This window comes from Annulohypoxylon truncatum, assembly GCF_022578515.1.
Source record: "Annulohypoxylon truncatum strain CBS 140777 unplaced genomic scaffold F4807scaffold_21, whole genome shotgun sequence".
Lineage (NCBI taxonomy): Eukaryota > Fungi > Ascomycota > Sordariomycetes > Xylariales > Hypoxylaceae > Annulohypoxylon > Annulohypoxylon truncatum.
In genome coordinates, this window is record NW_025953807.1 from 614,248 (window position 1) to 635,446 (window position 21,199).

The 21,199-nt window shown below is 46.7% G+C and overlaps 6 protein-coding genes across 6 annotated transcripts; 3 read left to right on the forward strand and 3 right to left on the reverse strand.

Annotated features, from left to right (window-relative positions):
• Positions 1-839: 839 nt before the first annotated feature.
• On the forward strand, positions 840-1,650 carry F4807DRAFT_452295 (AhpC-TSA-domain-containing protein; the record flags this gene model as incomplete). Its single annotated transcript, XM_048000318.1, has 2 exons — positions 840-1,158; positions 1,220-1,650. The coding sequence occupies 2 exons, from the start codon at positions 840-842 to the stop codon at positions 1,648-1,650; spliced, it is 750 nt and encodes a 249-aa protein (XP_047853211.1).
• A 520-nt stretch (positions 1,651-2,170) lies between these two features.
• Positions 2,171-3,324, forward strand: F4807DRAFT_461630 (thioredoxin-like [2Fe-2S] ferredoxin-domain-containing protein; the record flags this gene model as incomplete). The annotated part of the gene is made up of 3 exons (XM_048001707.1): positions 2,171-2,296; positions 2,498-2,788; positions 2,962-3,324. 3 exons carry the CDS (start codon positions 2,171-2,173, stop codon positions 3,322-3,324), a joined length of 780 nt encoding a protein of 259 aa, XP_047853212.1.
• A 300-nt stretch (positions 3,325-3,624) lies between these two features.
• Positions 3,625-6,015, reverse strand: F4807DRAFT_146833 (uncharacterized protein). Its single transcript, XM_047993163.1, has 3 exons — positions 4,928-6,015; positions 3,778-4,764; positions 3,625-3,715 (listed from the first exon to the last, which is right to left on the reverse strand). Exons 1-2 carry the CDS (start codon positions 5,738-5,740, stop codon positions 4,201-4,203), a joined length of 1,377 nt encoding a protein of 458 aa, XP_047853213.1. The 5' UTR covers positions 5,741-6,015; the 3' UTR covers positions 3,625-3,715; positions 3,778-4,200.
• Positions 6,016-7,094: 1,079 nt separating this feature from the next.
• F4807DRAFT_146875 (uncharacterized protein) lies at positions 7,095-9,158 on the reverse strand. Its single transcript, XM_047993164.1, has one exon. The coding sequence runs from the start codon at positions 8,940-8,942 to the stop codon at positions 7,191-7,193; it is 1,752 nt and encodes a 583-aa protein (XP_047853214.1). The 5' UTR covers positions 8,943-9,158; the 3' UTR covers positions 7,095-7,190.
• Positions 9,159-14,230: 5,072 nt separating this feature from the next.
• Positions 14,231-17,180, reverse strand: F4807DRAFT_146950 (uncharacterized protein). Its single transcript, XM_047993166.1, has 4 exons — positions 16,292-17,180; positions 15,946-16,215; positions 15,085-15,888; positions 14,231-15,019 (listed from the first exon to the last, which is right to left on the reverse strand). The coding sequence occupies exons 1-4, from the start codon at positions 16,975-16,977 to the stop codon at positions 14,302-14,304; spliced, it is 2,478 nt and encodes an 825-aa protein (XP_047853215.1). The 5' UTR covers positions 16,978-17,180; the 3' UTR covers positions 14,231-14,301.
• Positions 17,181-19,630: 2,450 nt separating this feature from the next.
• Positions 19,631-20,701, forward strand: F4807DRAFT_430779 (uncharacterized protein). Its single transcript, XM_047998434.1, has 2 exons — positions 19,631-20,242; positions 20,310-20,701. The coding sequence occupies exon 1, from the start codon at positions 19,978-19,980 to the stop codon at positions 20,194-20,196; it is 219 nt and encodes a 72-aa protein (XP_047853216.1). The 5' UTR covers positions 19,631-19,977; the 3' UTR covers positions 20,197-20,242; positions 20,310-20,701.
• Positions 20,702-21,199: the final 498 nt, after the last annotated feature.

The window sequence follows — 21,199 nt, forward strand, 5'->3', positions numbered from 1 at the left end:
TGAACGGGGCTGGCTGATGTTTATTTCTATTAGGTCCGTGCAAAAATTATCCATACAGAAGCCACCTGCCGTCAATTCAATTGGGATTTGTAAAGTTGAACTAAGCTACCAGAACGTTATAGGTACGTACTGGTACATCGAACTATGCCTATGTACATGTATGCATATGTCGTGCCTACCTAGGTATTTCCAAGGTTATTTTACTACTCAAGCAATAATATAGGGATATCACAAGAACCTTGGAAGCGAAGCTGGGAAGTTACCGTAGTGACCCATACCCCGTTCTTCCTCCACCGTCTGGAGCCGCCACACAGGCCTCTCAACGATCTGCCCGGTTTCCAGTAAAGGTAGGTACCTTCCCCTCCCGTCTTCAAGCCCTGGAGCTTCCCGTCCACGGTTCTCCAGCTGCCACACACGCGACATGCGCTGGTACTCTCTGAGAACATTGAATTGGCTGGATCACGTTAGCCTCGTTATTAGCAATTAGCAATTAGCAATAGATTCGAAATTACATATTGGATGTATTTCGCGGCAAGATATCCCTGTGACACAACTATCTTTGCACCCCTGTCGCACTTGGGAAAGCTGTCGCAATAGTCAGCTCTTCATTGGTCAGATCTCGTCGCAACCTCCTGTTTACCTGCAACCTCAACGACCTCAACCATCAACTTCACCCATCTCTCGTCCTCTTTTCCATCACTTCCTCATCAACCTTCACCCGAAATTTCTTCGCAACTACAAATCCAAAGTCGCCATCATCTAGCGACTATTCCCGAATACCTTTTTTATTCGTTTTTACCGTCCGTCATTTTCATTATCCAGATCCCCGCAACAACACCATGCCGGTTGAGCTCCGCAAGCGCAAAGCTCCCGCGCCGGCTCCAGAGCCTCCCACCAAAAAGCAAACCAAGGTCTCAAAGGTAGCCGCCAAAGTTAAGGAGACTGTCAAGGGCAAGCCTGCGAAGTCTGCCAAGCCTGCCGATGCCAATGGCTCATCTAAAGCCGCAAAGCCCGTCGTTGGCGACATCGTCGCCCTCGACGGATTTGGTGGCGAGATCGAGACCAACGACGGCAAGAAGACTACTCTGAAGGCTCTTGTCGACGAGAGCAAATCTGGAGTCGTGATCTTCACATACCCCAAGGCCTCTACGCCGGGCTGTAAGCTTGATCCCACCCCCATTACTAAAGTGGCGCTCGCCAAGTCTGACCGGATTTATAGGCACCACCCAAGCTTGTCTCTTCAGAGACTCTTACGAGCCCTTGACCAAAGGCGGTCTCGCCATCTACGGCCTCTCGTCTGATTCGCCTAAGGCAAACACAACTTTCAAAACCAAGCAGAACCTACCTTATCCGCTTCTATGTGACCCCAGCGCCACTCTGATCGGTGCCATTGGGCTCAAGAAGGCGCCTAAGGGTACGACCCGTGGCGTCTTTGCCATAGACAAGACTGGCAAAGTTCTCCTGGCCGAGCCTGGCGGGCCAGCTGCGACGGTAGACGCCGTTAAGAAGCTAGTCGCTGAAAGCAAAGGGGATGATGCCGCGAAAGAAGAGCCAGCCGAGGAGAAGCCAGCGGAGAAGGCGGCGGACGAGGCCAAGTCTACTAATGGGGAGGCCACCGAAGATAAGAAGGTTGATGGCGCTGATGAGTGATGGGATAAAAGCTTCGTTGCCTACCTTTGCCCTACCCGGTTCTCTCTTGTCTAGTTATTGCCATTTCTTCGGTTATCTGGTCGCAGCGCAATGGTTTGATGATATACTTGGTACCTAGGTAGCTTGATTGTTGATAATGATGTAATCCGTAGATCGATGGAATTCTACTCGTCGACGCGTGCGATACATGTATCTACTTTCCATCGTAGGACTATAAGGCACCTTGTAAGGTACTTCAACGTACTACATATGTAGGTATATAAATGTTAAGGTTTATCTAAAAATTCATTTAATTAACGCAGCAGCTCTGGTGTTCTAGTATGAAGTATCTAACAGTGGGGAACCGAAGCACCGACATTTAGCCGCTAGTGGATCTCTCTTTGACCAACACGATTAATCTGATTGGATCCGAATGTTCGAATGTTCATCATCGTCAATTGAAACCTCAGCACGACCGGAATGCCCATAAACTAGCCGAGCTTCGCCATTTTCTCTCGATTGAATCTACATCGCATTCGCTATGGCGTCAAAGCTCGCCCCGGTCCTCCTCAGAACGGCTACTCGTTCAATATGTCGGGCTCCTCGGCAACCACAGTTCCGAGCCTTCACGGCTGGTAGCTCTAGGAGAAGTGAAACTCTCGCAGTTGTATGTTCTCCTCATCTCGTCCTTCCAGGTCAATCCGAGTCTAGACGGGTGCTCCGGAAGTTGGAACTCGACCAGCTAGTTTAATACCTAGCTTCGCCTATTTCAGTCCTCGTACCCGTCCAAGCATCGTTCTAGAACCTGGAATAGATATCTAAATGTGCCTCAACTTTAAGCTCGGAGTGCTAACATTCACGATAACAGCACCGCAATACACCCGATAATAACCCCGATTTGCCATTTAAGTTCTCAGCCCAGAATGAAGAAGTGATCGCGGAGATCCTCAAACGATACCCTCCCCAGTACAAGAAAGCTGCCGTGATGCCGCTGTTGGACTTGGGCCAGCGCCAACATGGCTTCACATCCATATCCGTCATGAACGAGGTGGCGCGGATCCTCGAGATGCCCCCCACGCGCGTTTACGAGGTCGCTTCCTTCTATACTATGTACAACCGGACGCCTGTTGGCAAGTTCTTCGTTCAAGCTTGCACTACGGTAAGTCCGTGCTTTTCAATATAGTGGCATGAGGGGTTGTCTGTTTCGCTAGCTCTACTACCCCCAACTAAAGGATTAAACAACACGAATACGAATATTATAATGTCTATAAATGGGGCGCAAGATAGCCATCGCAAACCCAATTGTCTGCTAACAAGATCTGTCTGCAACAGACACCATGCCAACTCGGTGGTTGCGGTAGCGATAAGATTGTGGAGGCGATCAAGGAGCACCTAGGCATTAAGCAAGGCGAAACGACGGCAGACGGACTCTTCACATTCATCGAGGTGGAATGCCTGGGCGCCTGTGTCAACGCTCCCATGATCCAAATTAATGATGACTTCTACGAGGATCTGACGCCCGAGTCTACCAAGCAGCTGCTCACGGCGCTGAAAGAGAGTGCCGCGCCCGGTTCCAAGGCCAAGGTGCCCGCGCCGGGCCCTCTGAGCGGTCGCCAGACTTGCGAAAATAGCGCTGGCCAGACAAGTTTAACGAGCGAGCCGTGGGGCATCGAGACTACGAGGAAGGACCTATAACCAAGGACGAGAGATGGCTACCTAGACAGCATAGGCATCGACTTAGATATGTATATAAGCCATAATTGTATTGATTCATGAACGATAACTGTCATTTTTGCGATGATTCACTGACTTGTTATGAATAGGATCTTAGCATGTAGATTTATATAACTAGGTAGGTTTGGTCTATTTTATCGTGTGTTGATTCACATTTACTAGGTAGGTAGGTAGGGGAAGTATGAGGTTGTATCTTGACGAAGTGGATGGAGAGTGACCCGAGTTCAGCCACGGCACCAGATCATTCAGCATCCTAGACAGTTACTTCACCGACGATGATGCCACTTCCTGTTTCCAAAATGCTGATAAAACCGTGAAATCCATTGATCTTTGGGCAACATGGCAATATCGCCTCTACAGGTCGGCTTATACATCTTAGGTAGTAGGGTGATATGGTTGTTTTCATTCTCATACCTAGTACTAGTTTTGATCAAAATTGGGTTGTAACCCTTCCTAGATCTTGGAATGCTTGTCCGTTTACCTAGATAGGTACCTAGCTGGCGCTGTGGCACGTCGGAGCTTGACGAGTCTAGAATGTAGGCAGCTCAATATGGTTTCAGGTAGATTATTAGGTACCTTATATGTGTTTAAGTACTTAGGTACTTGATTTATCGTTCTAACTTCATCAATACCACCAAAGCGAATAATCCATACGCACAATGCTATGGATGTTCATATATCCTACTTTTCAAGTTACTCAACTCGTAGAATTCCCGCGTAGGCTTCAAGCTTGCTGTGGGTGAAAATAACCATAGCAACCCATAGGGAAGCCTTCGACGCGCCATAGATTGCTATACACACCTGCTGGGGAATATGATGGGTCTGGTTTCAACAGCATCACAGGCCGTCTTGTCGCTTCCGCGTCTTACCTCTCGGCTTCGGAGGCTCGACCAACACCCACCCGGGAGTTCCGAAAGGCGGCGGAACGACCATTCCTCTTCCCCCACCACGACCTATGCCTCGACCCCGACCTCGACCCCGACCACCCCCACCCGCAAGGCCCGGGAACATCGGTGGGCTGGGTGGATGTAATGGTGGACCTGGTGTTGGTGCTGGCGCTGTTGCAGGCGGTGGCGGAGCATCCATACGCCACATTTGCATGAGGATGGACATTCCCGGCTCGACAATATCTTCCCAGAGTTCGGGCAAGATGATAATAGATGAGTCTTGCTGCGCGGGCGTAGATGGAACAGTTGGCGGCGGAGTCGGATCTTGCGGGGGCGGAGGTCCACTGGGTATTTCGGTTTGCACAGGCACGTCAGTGGGCCCTGTTTCTGATCCGACATCAGTCGACGCCGAAGAGGGTAGAGAAGTAGTAAGAAGATCGTAGTGTCCCGCGTTTACGTGGGGTCCTAGGACGATTATATGGTCGAAGCAAGCTTGTATCAGATGTTCCATGCCCTAAAGCCTAAGTTGTTAACTCTCTGGTATAAGGATAGCTCTTATATTAATGATAAATACCGAGATCACGTCCTTATCGTTATGTTTCTCGCATAAGATTCGAAGAGGGCCTTGTTCATAACAACTTCACCGAGCTGGTTGAGAACAGCGAAAATCCACTTACCGCCCAAGTTTTAGCCTTCTCCCAGGGGAAAATATATTTGCGCTTTAAGCAATCCTGGAATCGAATAGGAAGCTTCCTTGGAGGTCGATCTGCCGACTTTTCCCAACCAGGTTCCCCGTATTGAGGCGGCCGAAAGGGCTGTGCTTCTGATCCTTCGCTGGCGTTTTGGTTAGCTGTAGTCGATGTAGGGTTGGCCGGCTCCGACCCCGATTTGCGGACTAGTTCAACCTCTTGTTCTTGTTTTTGGAATTGGCGGCTATTTGTACATGGTTTTGGTGATGTCGTCCTATGGTTTTCATCTTGAGATTCTACGTCGAATATCCCAGAGGTGAACTTGGAAGAGGACGGTCGGGTCCTATGCTGATCGCAAGTTTCGAGTATGAGGCCACCGAGACTTTCCCTATTTACGGCTCCTATGCTTGATGCTACAGGGAGTCTGGGCGCTCCTGGATTCTTGGGTATACTTGGAGGACTCGTGGCGCGTACCTGCGATTGCAGGTTTACATCAGAAGCCCCTCCTCTTTCAGGGAGTGATTTGTGAAAAGTATATAGACTGGCCCTCACGGGAGTCTTGCCTTTATCTTTAGAATCGTCATATTGAGAATTGTCCTCCGAAATATGCGGGCTGATCTCCGGCGCATTAATAGCTGTCGATTGAGCAAGCACTTCCTCGTCTCTTTGACTTAAGGAATCGTCAGGGTCGATATTCTCATTTGAGAAAGTACCGTTAGCTGATGTGGACGAGTCGGTATCATCATCGGCGAATGATGTCTGTAAGGCCTCACCGGCTAGATCTCGCTCTTGACCAGCCATTCCGGGGTTGTGGGTCCGCCTTCCGCCTTACACAGGAATCTCGAAGCCGCGATGAGACCCTCAATGTACCCGATCGACGCCGTTACGTCAGTTTACGGTAGAGAATTTTTTTTAATTATAGATATGTCGTGTTCCAGGACCGGAGAAGAAATAGATGCTGAAGAAGTGCGGCTGAGGTTTTGTGCAACAGTCTACTAATATCTAATATAAAGTATACACATTAATATACGTAAGGTATATGTATTCTAATGATCAATGTAGGTATACATCCATCAAAAGCAAAAGTATGTACAGTAGAAATACTTTCCAAAGTGCTCTATAAAACATGGATACCTAACTATTAGCGTACACGTGCTAGCGCTGTGACTAGGTAGTAGCTAAGACATCCAATGGATTTACTTCCTACATAGCAGTACAAAATACGAAGGAATGGTGGAGATTTGGGGGCCGCTACAGTCTCCAGCGCTATTCGCGGGAGCTAAAGTTACGTTTGATAGGGAGGTACATAAGTAGTAGGCAGACAAAGACGGGGGATGCAATTGCTCCCCGATGTTAGATGATACTAGAAATAAGTCAAAGCAAGACTGATGGGCTTGTGATAATTGATTTTGAACTCTAGATCAGTTTATTCATTTGTTGGTTATTTTTATCTTCATTATTTATCTTCTAGTCTTAAAAAGGAGAAGAAAAAAATGAATAACGCAAAGACCGATGACATGGTTAAATAATAGGTATTTGAAAATACCTATATACGCATGGATGCATCAGACACTAGGTAGGCAGGGAATGCCTGGGTACACATAAGGACATCTATTCAAAGGATATATCCTGAAGCTTTACCGAATGATCGCTGAGTTCGGTTACATACATGTTATCGACTTACTTGTCATCGTCATCATGGGGGCGCATGTAAGTAAGACGGCTATCCTACTCAATCAAGGTAGAGAGCCTAGAACAAAATAAGCCACTCTTTCCTGAATATTTCCATGCAGTGTAGATCTCGGTACCGAGCGTGGTGGCTGCTTTCAACCGGTCAAGAATTTGAGGTTTAGAGAAAACCCGCCTGTCTGCCCAATGCAGGTCCTACCTCAGATCGCACAATCTCCGAGTTTCAACCATAGACCGTCCAGGCGCAGTGTATCTGCACGATGATCTTGTAAATTTTGCACGCGGCTGCTTTCGAAAGCTGACATACTTATCATAACATCATTGTACCCTATGTAGGTAATTACGAACGCGGTCAAGTTTGACGATTCCATTTATGCCCATCAACCAAATATTTACCATAGCCGTTACAAGTCCTTGAACCATCCAAACATTCCGTCCTTTGAGCATGTCTACATCGTGAAGCAATGGGATACATATCTGCCCTGCCTAGTTGCATTGCCATCAACGGTATTAAAGGGTATTTTAACGGTTTGTGAGGCGAACCGTGCCTCGTTAGAGCCATTTACTCATCAACCTCTTCACCCTCGGCATCCTCGTCCCCCTCTACGTCCATGCTGGCCTCAGCTGTCAAGCTGTCGCTGGGTTTAAGGGGGTTGCGTAGTTTCCACTTCCCCTTTTCGCCCCTCTCGATAATGGCAATGTCGGCGCGCGTGGCCCAGTCAATGAGGGTATTGTCATGTTTTCCGCCAAATTCGATTGGCTGCTCCGAGCCAGTGACAGCTTTCTCGAGATGTTTGGCGACATGCTCCATTCGATCATCCCAAGCATTTGGTCCGTCGAAACGGCCGCCGCAGCCGAAAGCTGGACATCGCATATGTGTCGGGAGGCTGCAACGCGTCCTCTTTGCTTCGTCTTGGTGCATGCGTTCGCGGGCTTCCCATTCGGGGGCCGGCTTCCTTTGCTTGACCTGCTTCTTGAGGTTTGGCGGAATGTGCATGCGGCGGAGATGCTGTGTGTATAGGTCCTTACGGTTGAAGATAGTCCCACGAGGAAGGTTACTTGAGGAGCTGTATTGAGAACAGTGGACATTGGAGCGATGGCGGGCAGGAGAGGATTTGCTCGAAGCCTTGGAGCATTGGTCCTGCTGACAGATCCAATAATTCAAAACAAGGTGCTGCGAAGAACAATGTCGCTTCCATTCATTCTTGCTGGCAAAAGTCGAATTGCAACCTGCGAAACCGAAGACACATACGAATGGTCGAGTGTGCTGCTTCTTGATGTGATTTTGCAGGCTGTTCTCATCCTTGAAGAAAACCTTTTTGGAGCACTCGGTGCAAGAGTAACTGCCCTTTGCCCCTTGAATCATGGGTTTAGTAGTCGATCTTCCGATTGTGTTGGAGTTGCTGAACTCGACCTTGGGCCGCTTCAATTCTGGGGAAACCCCCGAACTGCTACGTCGCTTGCGGTTTCTCGCATGACGGCCTGCATTGGACTTTGTGCGCTTCTGCCTTTGATTTGGTTTATAATCGTCGTCCTCTGCATCTTCGTGTTTTATACTTAAGAGGAGCGCTTCCTCGCTAGACGTCACTTCGTCGTCTGATTCGAATGCAGGGTAAGTCTCAATAGATTCTGGAATGTTTATTTCTTCTTTCACAATCGGGGTGAATCCTTCGGGGCTCATTGGTTGAACGATTTCGGTCTTCTCTCTTCTACAGCACATTTCCGTGTGGACGCCACTATCGTCGCTTGACATACTGTAACCTCTCGAAGGAAATTCAGCCCTAGGGTTATTGTCATCGCAGTAACTCTCGGGCGTCTCTTGATATGGGTTAATATCAATAGGTTTCACGCAGTTATCCGCAAGGCCGGTGAACTGGCATAGTTGGGCATGACAGTTGGTACTCTCATAATGGTTGATGAATGGAGACATAAACGTCGTGTCAGGGGGCGTTGGTGGTGAGTTTGCTTGGTAGTAGTCAATATCACCCGGTGGGCTTAACATACTACTACTCGTCGATGATGTATGAGAAAACGAGGGTGAATCTCGACGCTGATGTAAGCTAGATGGGAGTGGTGCTATCGCATCATCTCTTCGCGTGACAGTATCAGGGAAGGCAGATTCGGTCATCTGATAGCCGAAAAGCGAAGGTTTGTTGTTTTCTGACAGGTAACGCCGCATCTGCGGGGCCCAAGGAGAAGTCGAAGGCTTGAGGACCGGATCAATCATGCCATCAGCCAAAGTATCCATTGGCGGACTTTCCACGTAGAGCGGAAGTTGCATAGTGTCCGAGTATGAGAAGTGTTGGTAGTCCATCTTTGTTAAGGCGTCCTGGCCTGGGTTATCGATTGGGCAACAGTAGCGTACACAGGCTGCCAGGTCTCTTTGTGGTTATTTAGGATGCTTCTTAGGAAAGATGAATCTAGAAATACGATCCTGCGGCGTCGTGTATTAACCGAGACCTCCTTCTCGAAGAGAACTTTTAGGGAGCGACCACCAAGAGAAAGGGGGCCGATGATATTCAAAAAGGAAGAAGCTCGCAAGGCGGACTTGCAAAATAGAAACTCAGGGAATGGTGTGACTTATGGAAATGGAAGTAAACCTGATCTCGCATGTACTACAACACATGCTTCTCAGGCAACAATGGGGCGAAGCAAGAAGTATGAAGCAACTTGCTTCTAGGAGAATTAAGGACTCCATGAGAAAGAAGAAATCGACTTAACTAATATGCTGCCTGGGCGTGTGTGTTATGGGCCGCACATGTTTTGGGCATCCTGCTTCCTTCAAAATCAGAAGGAAGCGACCCACGCGGAGCCGCAAAAGAGATATCATGGAGGTGTATTGCGTTGCAGGGGGGGAGGCGTGGCTGAAGGCCATTGCGGTCATTTTCGTTGCTTGGCATAATCCCCTGCAGCGTTTATTGCAGGACGGTATGTATTCTGGGGCCACACGGTATGCATACCCCGGCCTACGAGCATATGAGGAACCAGTTGATCTCGTAGCTGTTGGTGGGAGAAGGCCGAGCGAGACCAAGAAGAAGTACCTGTTACGTGTGGTACATAGAATAATCCTGTGCGCGAACCAACGGGTTCTTGTGCACTAGGTAGTTCGCGATCCATCGTAACTCGCATACTTTGGTACCCGGTTACCTAGGCTGCTGGGTAGGTAGCTGAGGTAGCCTGAGAAGCCTGCGACAACCTTACAAAACCCCGATACGATATTATGAGATAGAATGAAGAAAAGGGGGACACATACCTCGTAAATTTTAAGCATAATATCGACTACATAACGTATTATTGCGCAACGATTGTAAATGTGTAGAAACCTCTCTTCGACACGACGACGTTAATGGCGGAGATGTCTGAAGAGGCTTGTCGAGTCCATTATTAAGGCGTCCACCTAGGCGCAATAGTCGACAACAGCAAGGCAGAAAGAGAATATTCATTCAGACCACCCATAACCGCAAACGGCAATCGGATTGTGCAACATATTGCACACTGCCGTAGTTGCTACTTTGCATCTAGGAGGTGTCCAGTAACATCGTCAGAGGTGCCTATAAACAAAACCGGCTATCACTTAGTCCCTGATGTTGGCTTTTCATTACTTTGCAGGGTCGCCCGACTACTGTTGGAAATGCTGAAATTTTCTTCTCGATGAGCTGGCCGAGGGGGGGGGGCCGGGTTCGCAACAGACCAGTCAAAAAACCACGGAATAATGGTGTCGTATGGAGGCAACCTTAGACGATCCCATACCGAATATTGAAATTAGGGATTGTAGCTATAGCAGCAATAGGTTGACCGCCTCATCTAACTACCAGGACAGGAAGACGAGAAGAATCAGGACAAGGGCCCTCGGGCTGGACTGAGTTAGGACTGATGTATCATTAACCTTGTCACGGTTTCCAAAAGTCGGGCGGACCAAGGTATCCAAGACTCGAGCACGTAATCCGATAGTATTTTGCTTGCATCGAGCGTCAAATCCGACCAACGCTTCGGGCCAGCCCCCACACCTCCCTCTCCCATTGAGACCAATCTCTGTCTAGCGTCCTTCTCGATTCGGACCAACAAGAAAGAAAGCTGAATGCAGGCGCTGGCGGCTACGACGTCGCGGGACCAATGAGTATCGTTCGATTGGGATGGTTATCCCTACATGTGAAAGTCGCTAGCTGATGATCATCACTTCCAAGTCTCGCGCGGTGAACATAACAAATATATAACAGTTGTAGCAGATACTACCCGTAGTTACTACCGGACGACGGAAGAGATGACGAGGTGTGGGATCTTGGATATTAGTGTTGTCTTGCATGTCTAGTCAGATGTACGAACGAGGCGCGAAAGATGAAAGACACGATTGAGGGGACAACCTTGCGAGACGCCACGGCAAATGGGGTTGGGGGGAACGGGGTTGACAAGAGACGGGAGACGGGAACGAAGACCGGGGAAGGCTAAAACTAACTTACACTAGGGCTTGTTAGGTAACTAAGGTACTGAAGTTCTTAAGGTTTGGTGGGGGCTGTGTGCGTGATGGGTGGAATCCACACCATGAAGGATAGGTACCTGTATACATCCAAAGGGGACGAGGATCACCAGGTGGGCTGTGCGTCACCGAATGTACTCACAGTTGGGGGCTATTTTTACATTTGGAGCGTCACTATTATCACTACCTTATCCTATAGCATTAGATAATACGTCGCACCACTCAAGTAGGTACACAGTTAAATATGTACGGATGTGGGAGTACAAAACAGCCCCACAAAAAGAAGGCAACCCAAAGGCTTACTTTGTACACTATACCCAACTACGGTACCTAGAGCCAAACAAGGCGACCGGCCGATAGCTGACCTCGAAACCGCACCAATCTCAAACTTGTATTCCTTCTTTTCCTCTTACTTTTTTCCTATTCTGCAATTGCCGGAGGGGCTGCAAGTAAGATCGGTGGTGGTGTCACGAAGTAACCACCTAAAATGCGGACACATGGGCTCTGGATTTCTAGGCGGCCAATTGATTCATCTATTCATCCCACCGTCAAAAAATTCAAATCGTTTACCGAAGAGAGCCAGAGCCGCATGAGTTGTCGGCCTGCGTACACGTGTAGGACCCCCGAAAGCGACCTGGGCGTTTAGGTAAGTCCATCAAAGTTACGCTCTTTTCTAAGGACTAGGTAAGAGATGGATCGTTCCAAGTTGTCCTTGAACAGATAGACGGCGATGATCTCCACGTCCGCGGGACTTCCACGGAACTTGGCTAAGTACACCCATGCAGGACGGAGGCTCATACCGGTATTAATTAACATAGAGCCAACCAACAACACCATCTTGTTCTAATAGCTGGCCAGTCATGATGCCGTATTGAAGAAAAAGATACCCTTGTTTGAACGTAGCTCAGAACTCAAAGAGCTGAGCCCCCATGCTGCATCTGTAACCGTGTTAGAGATTGAATGTCTGCTCCATGCGTAGACGACTTCTACTTTAAGCACCCAACCCGCGTAACACGAGCTCGGTGGCTCGGTGGCTCGGTGGCTCAGACATGGGGTCAGCACCCGACCTTGATCTACTCTCACATTCCCTCACGTTGCGAGATGGGTAGATGGCTCCCCTGGAAGTGATAAGTAACCTTTACGCCAAGTTCTATCTTCAGTTCGATAACAGGGAACAGGGAGCTACTAGGTACCGAAGTGTCCACCGTCATCAGCTTTCTGAGGGACCCCGAACGTGATTGGTACCTGTACAGTGACTGTACAGCAGACAATGCCATCAAATAAACATATGATCGTACCTTTCTGATTTCTTCTGTAAGACATAATGCGTAGGAAGCATGCGAGTACGTCACTAGCATCATCGACCTTTCTCTCCGTTGGGACTCGAAAATGCACATTACCCCTGGCTCATTACCACCTACGATTGGCGACATCAAAATTCTCTACGATCCCGGCCCCCAATCTCATTATCCGCCCGCATCCTCTTCCTCCGTAGGTGGTAGACTAGTTCTTTGGCCGACGGTATCCTTATTAATATTGCATGCGAAGTATCTATTTAATGTAATTTACTTATAGTATGATAATCTCATCAGGTACGACTCCAAACGCCAGCAAAGATCCTCAACTTCAATAGGTCGCTAGCTACTAGGTCTTACCCGCAGTTATACAGGGGCGAACAAGAAACTGGGACTGTCGAGTCTAGCCTGATAAAGATCACCTTCAAACAACTAGGGGTTGCCAACTGCTATAATACCTAGCAACGAATGTGCTATAGTGGAGGTAGGATTCCTATTAATACCGACGTCTTCGTGCTGATCAAGTTATCTCACGGAAAACTCCATGATGCTATCCGAACAGACGGACTCCACACCACACTCAGCGTTTACTTGAACTTGTATCCATTCCGATTAAACGCTGTCAAGGGTCAGTGTTTGAGGTAGATTAACGTTAGTACCAACGATACAACCATGATACATCCAACAAATCGCCAGCTTCACTGAAGAATGTCCATCAGTACTAGAAACGTCCTAGAGTCTGCTTAGATCCAACACTGTCTTAGTAAGTAGGTATCGATATGTTTCTCGGGCCGTCTTGTTGATACTCGAGTTCCTCCGTGAATCCTTTGTACCATCTTATAAGCGCTATATATACCTCCCGGAAAATGTGATTGAGTGGCGAAAGATCCGGCTCTCCAATATGGCTGACGAAGCTTTGGCATAGAATTTCCCTAAACTCGCTTAACTCCCTGGATGTATCGCTAATTACCGCTTAACCCAAGGTAAAGAAGCCCCTATAGTGACACGGCTTCGTAGGAAACACCACCCTCTTTTGCATTTTAGTGGGAGTCGTTACCACACATTTAAGAACAAGTTTTACCATAGCCCCTATTTCCCAACGTCGTGATACCATATGTAGGTAGACCCCGGCAGCTAGGTTAGGTAATTAAACCCGATAGGCACTTATAATGGAACTCTTTACTACTAGCAGCGCGGTTATTTCCCACTACCATCATTTGTAGGATGCGCGTAGCATGCGTACGCTAGGGAAGTCGCCCAAGTATCTCGTCCTTGACGGCCCTCTACGTAGCAAGCGCATCTCCCCATGCCCCCCCTAAACGAGCCTGGCGAATTATGAACAATTACTAACCCCCAAAATGCTGAATGTCAAAGCCTGGACCTTCCCTAAGAACCAGTTGTTAGCCGACATGTATCTCGCGTCTGTGTAACTATACCGTCTTTTATATGCCCTAAGAAAAACTTACGTATACGAGGGATACTATTTACCTATACGCGCTTTATGCTTGGATATTATCACGTGGAATTCAGTCAGCATACGAAGAGTCGAAAGTGAGTTGCGTAGAAAGTGGGTCAGGGAGACATTCTACAAAGGGAGGTACCTGCCCAGTCATATCCATAGACGAATTATCGCACCAGAGACTACCATATTTTACGTATGCAACTAAGAACACGATGTAAGATATTGAAAGGGCAGATTGATTTGTTGGTAATATATCATACTATGTGCCAAACGCCTAGCTTGCCTAAGGGGATATCTTGACTTTATTTCATTCATAACCACGTAAGTAAATCCAACACTATCGTAATGCAACGTTAACACATAAATTCAATAACAATCCAGGCACCACCTATGAGTACATGCGATATTGGTACATTGCTTGCTCGTTATAGGCATCATTTCGTTACACTGGCACTAAAACCGCGTTAGAGGCATGGCCGTAGGGACAATAGGGGTCACATACACAATGGTACCTGGCTATCTCTTCTACTGCGTGACGCTTGGCAGACTCGTCGCACCCATCGTCTCTTTTTCTCTTTTGCTTCGTAGTACGAGCCTGCCGCTTCTCAAGCCTGGTATGACCAGAGGTGTCGGAGCTGTTGGCCGAGGTAGCTGGCGTCGACGATGTGGCGCTGCAGTCCTCGGAATCATCGGCTGGAGACTCAACTGTGTTGTTAGGTGAATACTCATTTTGCCAGTCACCGATCTCCTTCTTCTCCTGATTGTTACGGCCATTGAAATGATCGTCAATGTGATTAAACCGCTCAGTCCAGGCTTCTATACCATCCTTCTTGACTTCAACTATTTCCTGACAGAAACCACACCAAAAACGAACCTCGGAGTTCCGCCCTACGCGGCACCTCTCAACTTTACTTTCTAGAATTGTCGAGTCTTTGATGCGGTGGCATGTCACCAAATGTTGCGTAAACAGCTCTCGCCGGGGCAGAACTTTCCCGCAGGTACCAGCCGAATCGCCAGTCTGCTTCTCATCACACCTCCAGTGTTCTAGCATATAGTGCTGGCTATTTTCATGGCGCTTCCAGTCGTTTTTACTACCAAACTTTTTTTTGCAGTCTGGAAATGTACATCCATACGGTTTCAGGTGTCGTTTCTCATGCTTTCTGCATTGTTATTAGTCCCCTAAAATGAACATGTTAGGAGGGGGTTGGACAATGCGGTTTCTTACTTCAATTCACAACGTCGACCGAAACTCTTCCGACATTCGGGTTCGGGGCAAACATAGGCTTGGTCAGAAGCGGTATTCCGAACCGGCTCCTGATTCGGTACTTCTTGTTCCAGTGGTTCATCTTTCTTGTAGCCAAGTTGTTCAAGTACACCGCTGCTTCGGAGCTTTTCGAGAAACTTCAGTAACACATCATGATCCGTAATGTCTAGGCCTGTCATTTCATCAAGGCCCCTAGGTTTACGATGTGCGTTGGAATCATTATCAATATCTGCGAGGTCTTCTACTTGTCTGTTGGACCGGGTGCTTTCAAATGATGGCCCACTGGGAGAGCCTTGGGACTCTTCAAGTTCATCTGCCTTGTCGTGATCTAAGGAACTCGAATTGCTAGCTAAATTAGAATCCGTTTCCCTAGAATCAAGGCTAGAGCCGCTGTCATTTACTTGGTCGAGCTTCGCAAATTCGGTATCATCATTAAAGGTGGGATAAGATTGAACAGGGTGGGTTCGGGGTATTTCCGTGGGTTCATCAAGAGAGGCATCGTCTCTTTCCGAGTGTACCCTTTGAGCGGGAGTGGTAATGGAGGAATGCGAGCGACCTTCATCACTCGATTCGTTCATTAGTGGTGTCTCTTCCATCTGAACTTGGCTTGGTCCTTCCATCGGGCTTGTTTCAGTAGATAGGTCAATAACCGGATGCCGAGGCAATGTCAAATTCTCCGAACCAACTGGAAACATAAATCTATCAGACGCAGGGGCAGCGCTGTCGCGAGCTATGTCTGAAGAGTCCTTGGATGAAGTCGTTGGCCTGTAGAAAGTGATTAGAAACGTCTTTTCATGTATGGTAAAATGAATGACCCTGTACCTGAACAAGTATTGATCTAAGTCATTGTCTTTTATATTCTCTTGATGAACACGTCTCATGTGGGCTCGGAAGTTATCTGCTCGAGGCCAAATTTTATCCTTATTTTTACAGGCTCCAATAGGGCATCGATAGCGATTACCAGTGGCGTCTTCCTCCGGGTGTAGGCTCCTTATGTGTCTATCAAGATCGTTCGGCGTACTGAAACCAACACTGCGAGTACAGTATTTCACATTACACTTGAAGGGCTTGTCATGCCTCTGTTTGTGTTTCCTAGGGGGTAACATGTCTCAGTGACAGCTCTCCATGGCGAGCTTTTCAACCTCAGATATCAAATATCAAGACTTACTTGAACTCGGATTTCGTCTTCAAAACTTTGTGGCATATTTCGCACGTCTCACCCTCGAAGTTAAGGTGACGGTTAATAACCGACGAGGGAGATGGAGATTGGTGAGACTGGGACCAGGAGGTTTCTGGGTTCACTCCACCTTTGGGTATCATGTCTCGGCCATATGATTGAAAGTTGAGATCACCTATATGCCCGACAAGACTTTGGGTCTCTTGGTTCCGATCAGGAGACTCGTCGCAGACAGAGCCGTTAGCGACGCTGTGCTTAGCCCCGTAACTCCCTCCATATCCGGAATCAGAGGGCACTGCTCCCGGTGCAATTGTATCGCATTCCGAAGATACTATACTCTCCCGATAATGGCTAGAGAAAACAAGTGGATTTGCCCTCAGGCTATTTAAGATGGCCGGATTTCTGAGATCACCTTGGGGAGATGTTAGGCCGGGAGGCGTCCATGGCCCATCATTCCTATGGTACCATAATGCTAGGCGATTCCCAATCCGCCCGGGTTTATAAGCGTCGGTTGGGTTCCGACCAGTGGGAAATGGTAGATTCATATTCATTTGCTCCAAGGTAGCAAGATTCGGGGTATGAGCAAAGCTGAGCGTTGCTATCTTCGCGGGCCGGGAATGTCCTTCCATCGTAGAATCCGAGGATGCGGAAGTGGTCAAAGCTAGGTGATCTGCCATCTTAAGAAAAGTTCCATGAAACAATCCAAATATCCGTAGGCTCCTAATATGGGAAAACAGAGAGATGGTGCAAGGAAAATGAGACTGCGAGGCTCAGAATCGCAGCTACTCGTCCAGACTGCGGAATAATATGCCGGCTTGAGCGAAAACTGGCTTATCCCAATGTGTTCTCAGGTAACTTAGGCAGGCTTTAACAGACGAGTTAGTATAGAGGACTGCGAAGGATAGGGATGCCTTCTACTTTCACAATGTGTATAATCGAACTCCAAGAAGTGCGAACACGAAGCTAAACTGAGACGAGAATTATGGGTATTATCAAAGGACTAACTAACGAGTGGAAAAAAAGAGATTGAAACTTGGTTAGGCAGCATTCCAAGTTATATTTCCTCCTGAAAGTGTAGCTAGGTATGGTAGGCTACCCAAGAGGTAAATATGGAGGTGAGATTGATAATAGTGTAGAGGCCGTCTATCTAGGCCATCCGCCTAGTTCAGTAAGCAAAATTAAAACGTTGGTGCTTTTGAGGCTTCAAAAGAGCGGAAATATAGGTAGCTTGACTGAATCCGAAACTCGACAGGAATGGGGCCAAAAGATCCATGCGACAAAGAGGATATCGTCCTAAAAGGGTCTCTAATCGTTGCCGTTAGATGCGCCCGACGTTGGATTTAAAGATAAAGGATAAAAGAGAGAGAAAATGGGATGTCTGATAGATGAGGGGATGGGAAGGGAGAAAAAAAGTGTGCGGTGCGTGCTGGTGGTGCAAGGCAATGGATGATTTAGAGAAGGCAACCATCAGACTTCAGGGCTATCAGTCTTTTTCTCGGTCAAGGCACGGCCTAGGCACGGCCTAAATGGTAAAAGGAAAGTGAGGCGGACAAATGCACAATTGCTAATGCAAGGCGGCATCTAAGTAATACCTAGATAGAATGGTACTTGATAGCCCTCTCCAGACTAGTATTTAATGTAAGTATCTGCCTATCTAAGCATGCATAGCCACAGCAATAAAATACCTATGTATGTACATACCCCGTAGGTAGGAGGTTCCATAAATTTTCGGTGTGCGAGTGAAATGTTCAAGGTTACAGGTAAGATATCCATGTACCTATGTACCTGTCAAGTATCAATCCTGTGGCGAAAGGAACGATACGTCATAAACCACACAGATCGCGGGCAGCCATCAATTGATTACCTACTGAATTAAAGGTACGGAGGTGCTTACCTACCTAGGTACTAGGTAGGCATAGTGTCTTCATTGACTCACCAATTTTTAAAGCTTCATTTAAGGTATCCCGTGCTGCCTGTGTTAATGATACTAGAATACCTAATTCACAGTGTTAATAGCTTGGAAGTTAGAAATGATTTCCCATCAAACTGCGCGAGCTGATCATACCTACCTAGTAGGTGGGTTCCAACTCTCCAAGGTATTACCTGCCTAGGTAGATTATATTCATGAGACAACTAAGAAGTCGTTTCTGAACTTCTCTTGCTGAAGTAATTGGGGACCTTGTTGATAGTAACTACCATCTATAAGAGGCGCCATCTGGATTCCTGGTTAGTTACCTCGATACCTGCTAATTCCAATCAAACACTGGTCATGGATTCTCTAAATTGGTCATACCTACAGTTCCCATTCATCGACATCGAGCCTACCAACCAAGAGGTGGTACAAGGACAAAGCGCTCTGCCACCAATGCATACGGAGCTCGGTTATGTGCATTTGCATTTGCATTTGCATCAAGAGCTAGAGCTCTTGTGCGACAATATTATATATCAATTATCCAATCTATCCTAGGCTTCTCTACAATCTTCAAGGCCCTCCCGAAGAGTCACTAGCGTTAAATATCAAACACTAAGGAAATATTTTCTCGGTAACAATCCGCTGTTGTGCTCGTAACCTGCATTTTCATATGCCTCTTTGATGGATTGTTTGCTTCGAACTAGAGTAAACCCCACAGTTCTTCGGGCCGCGCCGTTAAGCCTAGCGTTAGCTCGAAGCAGGGGCGATATTCCACGACTGCTTCGCTGCTTCGCTGCTTCGAGGCTCCATTTCCCATGGTAACACCATGTGTCCGGGGCGATCTACCCGGCTACTAGTCATTTCGCTAGGCCGCAGCGGTAGTTGACATTTTCAAGCCATCCTCAGTCTAGGATGGGACGGTTAGGTGTATCTCCGTCGCTTTTCCTAGAGGTACTAGGTACCCAGCTGCCAAGGGGACTCTTCACGCATCTATGTTTTGATCGGGGTCGGGATGGCTTTACGTACTGTGCACTAGGGGGCCCTTGCTCAGCCTCAACTTCCAGCTTCGACGACAGTAGGGTTACGTGAATATCTTTAAGACTAATAGGTTCATGCTTCTGCTGGGTTTTAGGGAATCATGAAGCTCTCGTTAAAATATCGATCAGATATAACTACTACTAAACATGAGCAGTATCACATAATCTTGCTTTCAAACGTTGATTGCACACAGCAAGGGAAAATATGACAGATCAGAGGCACTGGTCCTTAACGTGAAATTATAATAGGATTTCTGTGGCCAACCTAATGCGAGTTTCCTCTTCGTGGAGGCAAGCTGCGTGAAATTAGGTAGCTGACCTACCTAAGGTATATCTCGTCGTCGCAATCAACTGCCTCTTGGTTATTAGGACAAAGTGTTTGTTTCTATCGTAAGGTTACTAGTATTTAGCCACCTCTTATAATAGAACAAACGTGGAGTCTATAAAGCGAAAATTTCGCTCGTAAGTTAGGTGTATAGAGCAATTCTTGTCCCGTATCACCCTATATTCCTATAATACTTTAGACTGTCGTTTGTTATTCGTTTCGAGGTAAGAATAAAAACTTCATCCTATAAATACACAATCGCCTAACCCTACCTACATAGCATCGCACCTAGCAAGAAGAGACAATTAGTGCCTGGGTGAGTACCTACCAGAACCAAGATCTCTCGAACGAGCTGGGAACTCCACATTGGCTAACCCCTTTAGAGCTTTCCCCAACGTCAACGATGTGCGACTACGATGAATTCCGGTTTGAATGCAACCACTCTGTGTGTCGTTTGAAGTCATATTGTCACTTCGCACGTAATGACCCTAATCATGAGTGTCTTGGAGTCAAAAAGCTCAGGGACTCTTGGCTTCAGACTGGACAACTTTGCGAGAAATGTACCGAAAAGGGGTTCCGCTTGGTTAACGGGAAGATATGGTCCCCGCACCGAGTGCAATGAACTGCTCGCAGGATATAATGTGCAATGAGTCTGGACATCGACCATTCTATACGAAGACCGCTTCGAGCCTCGATCAAACCAGTTCAATAAGCTACATTGGTGTGTTTACATACAATTCAAGGGCACGGTTTCCTCATAGCTCGAGCAAAGGACGTAGTGGGTTAGCAAGCCTTGTGCGTTGCTTACCAACTAGTAAGATCCTGGTGGTGTGTTTCGAAGAGGGGGGAGGGACAAGTATGCAAAGATAGTTGTCTGTAAGACGAGTCCATCAAGTCGAGAACTTGCCTATGTATTTTTGGCTCACACCGTCATTCGGGATCATCATCAAACGGTACGACTTTTAGATGAAGTATAAAAAAGGCTTAGGTTAAACCTTAGGGTGTATTATCTGGAAACTCATAATTTTTATCGCGTTCGTAGAATATATTATCACTCTCTGCAATCGTCGCCATTTGTCCTAATGGTAGAGGTTAGATGATATAACGATCATTCTTCTGAAAGCGGAAGTAAAAGGCTATTTGACATCTAGAGCATAACCCTGCTCGCATACGTCGGCACTAAGACACGTTCATATCCAATCGGGATCTTACACTGGACCCCTGACGGCGGACGATAGTACCGAATCCGCCAACCCGCCAATTCATTTTATATATTATAATGTATATTATATAAATATATAATAAGCTTTAATTATTAATATTATATTTTATTATTTATAAAAGTTATAATATTAAAAGGCGTTATAAATTATAAAAAATTATAATATTTTTTAATTTATATTATTTATAACGCGTTAAATTTAAACGATAAATAATTTAAATTTAACGTTATATATTAAAAATAATCTTTTATTTATTTCGTTTAAAAACATATATTTATTTACTTTTAAAACATATTAATTTCGTTTAAAAACATATATTTATTTTTTATTAAAATTATAATATATATTAAATAATTAAATAAAAAATTTATTTTAATTTTTTAATTATAAAATTAATTTATT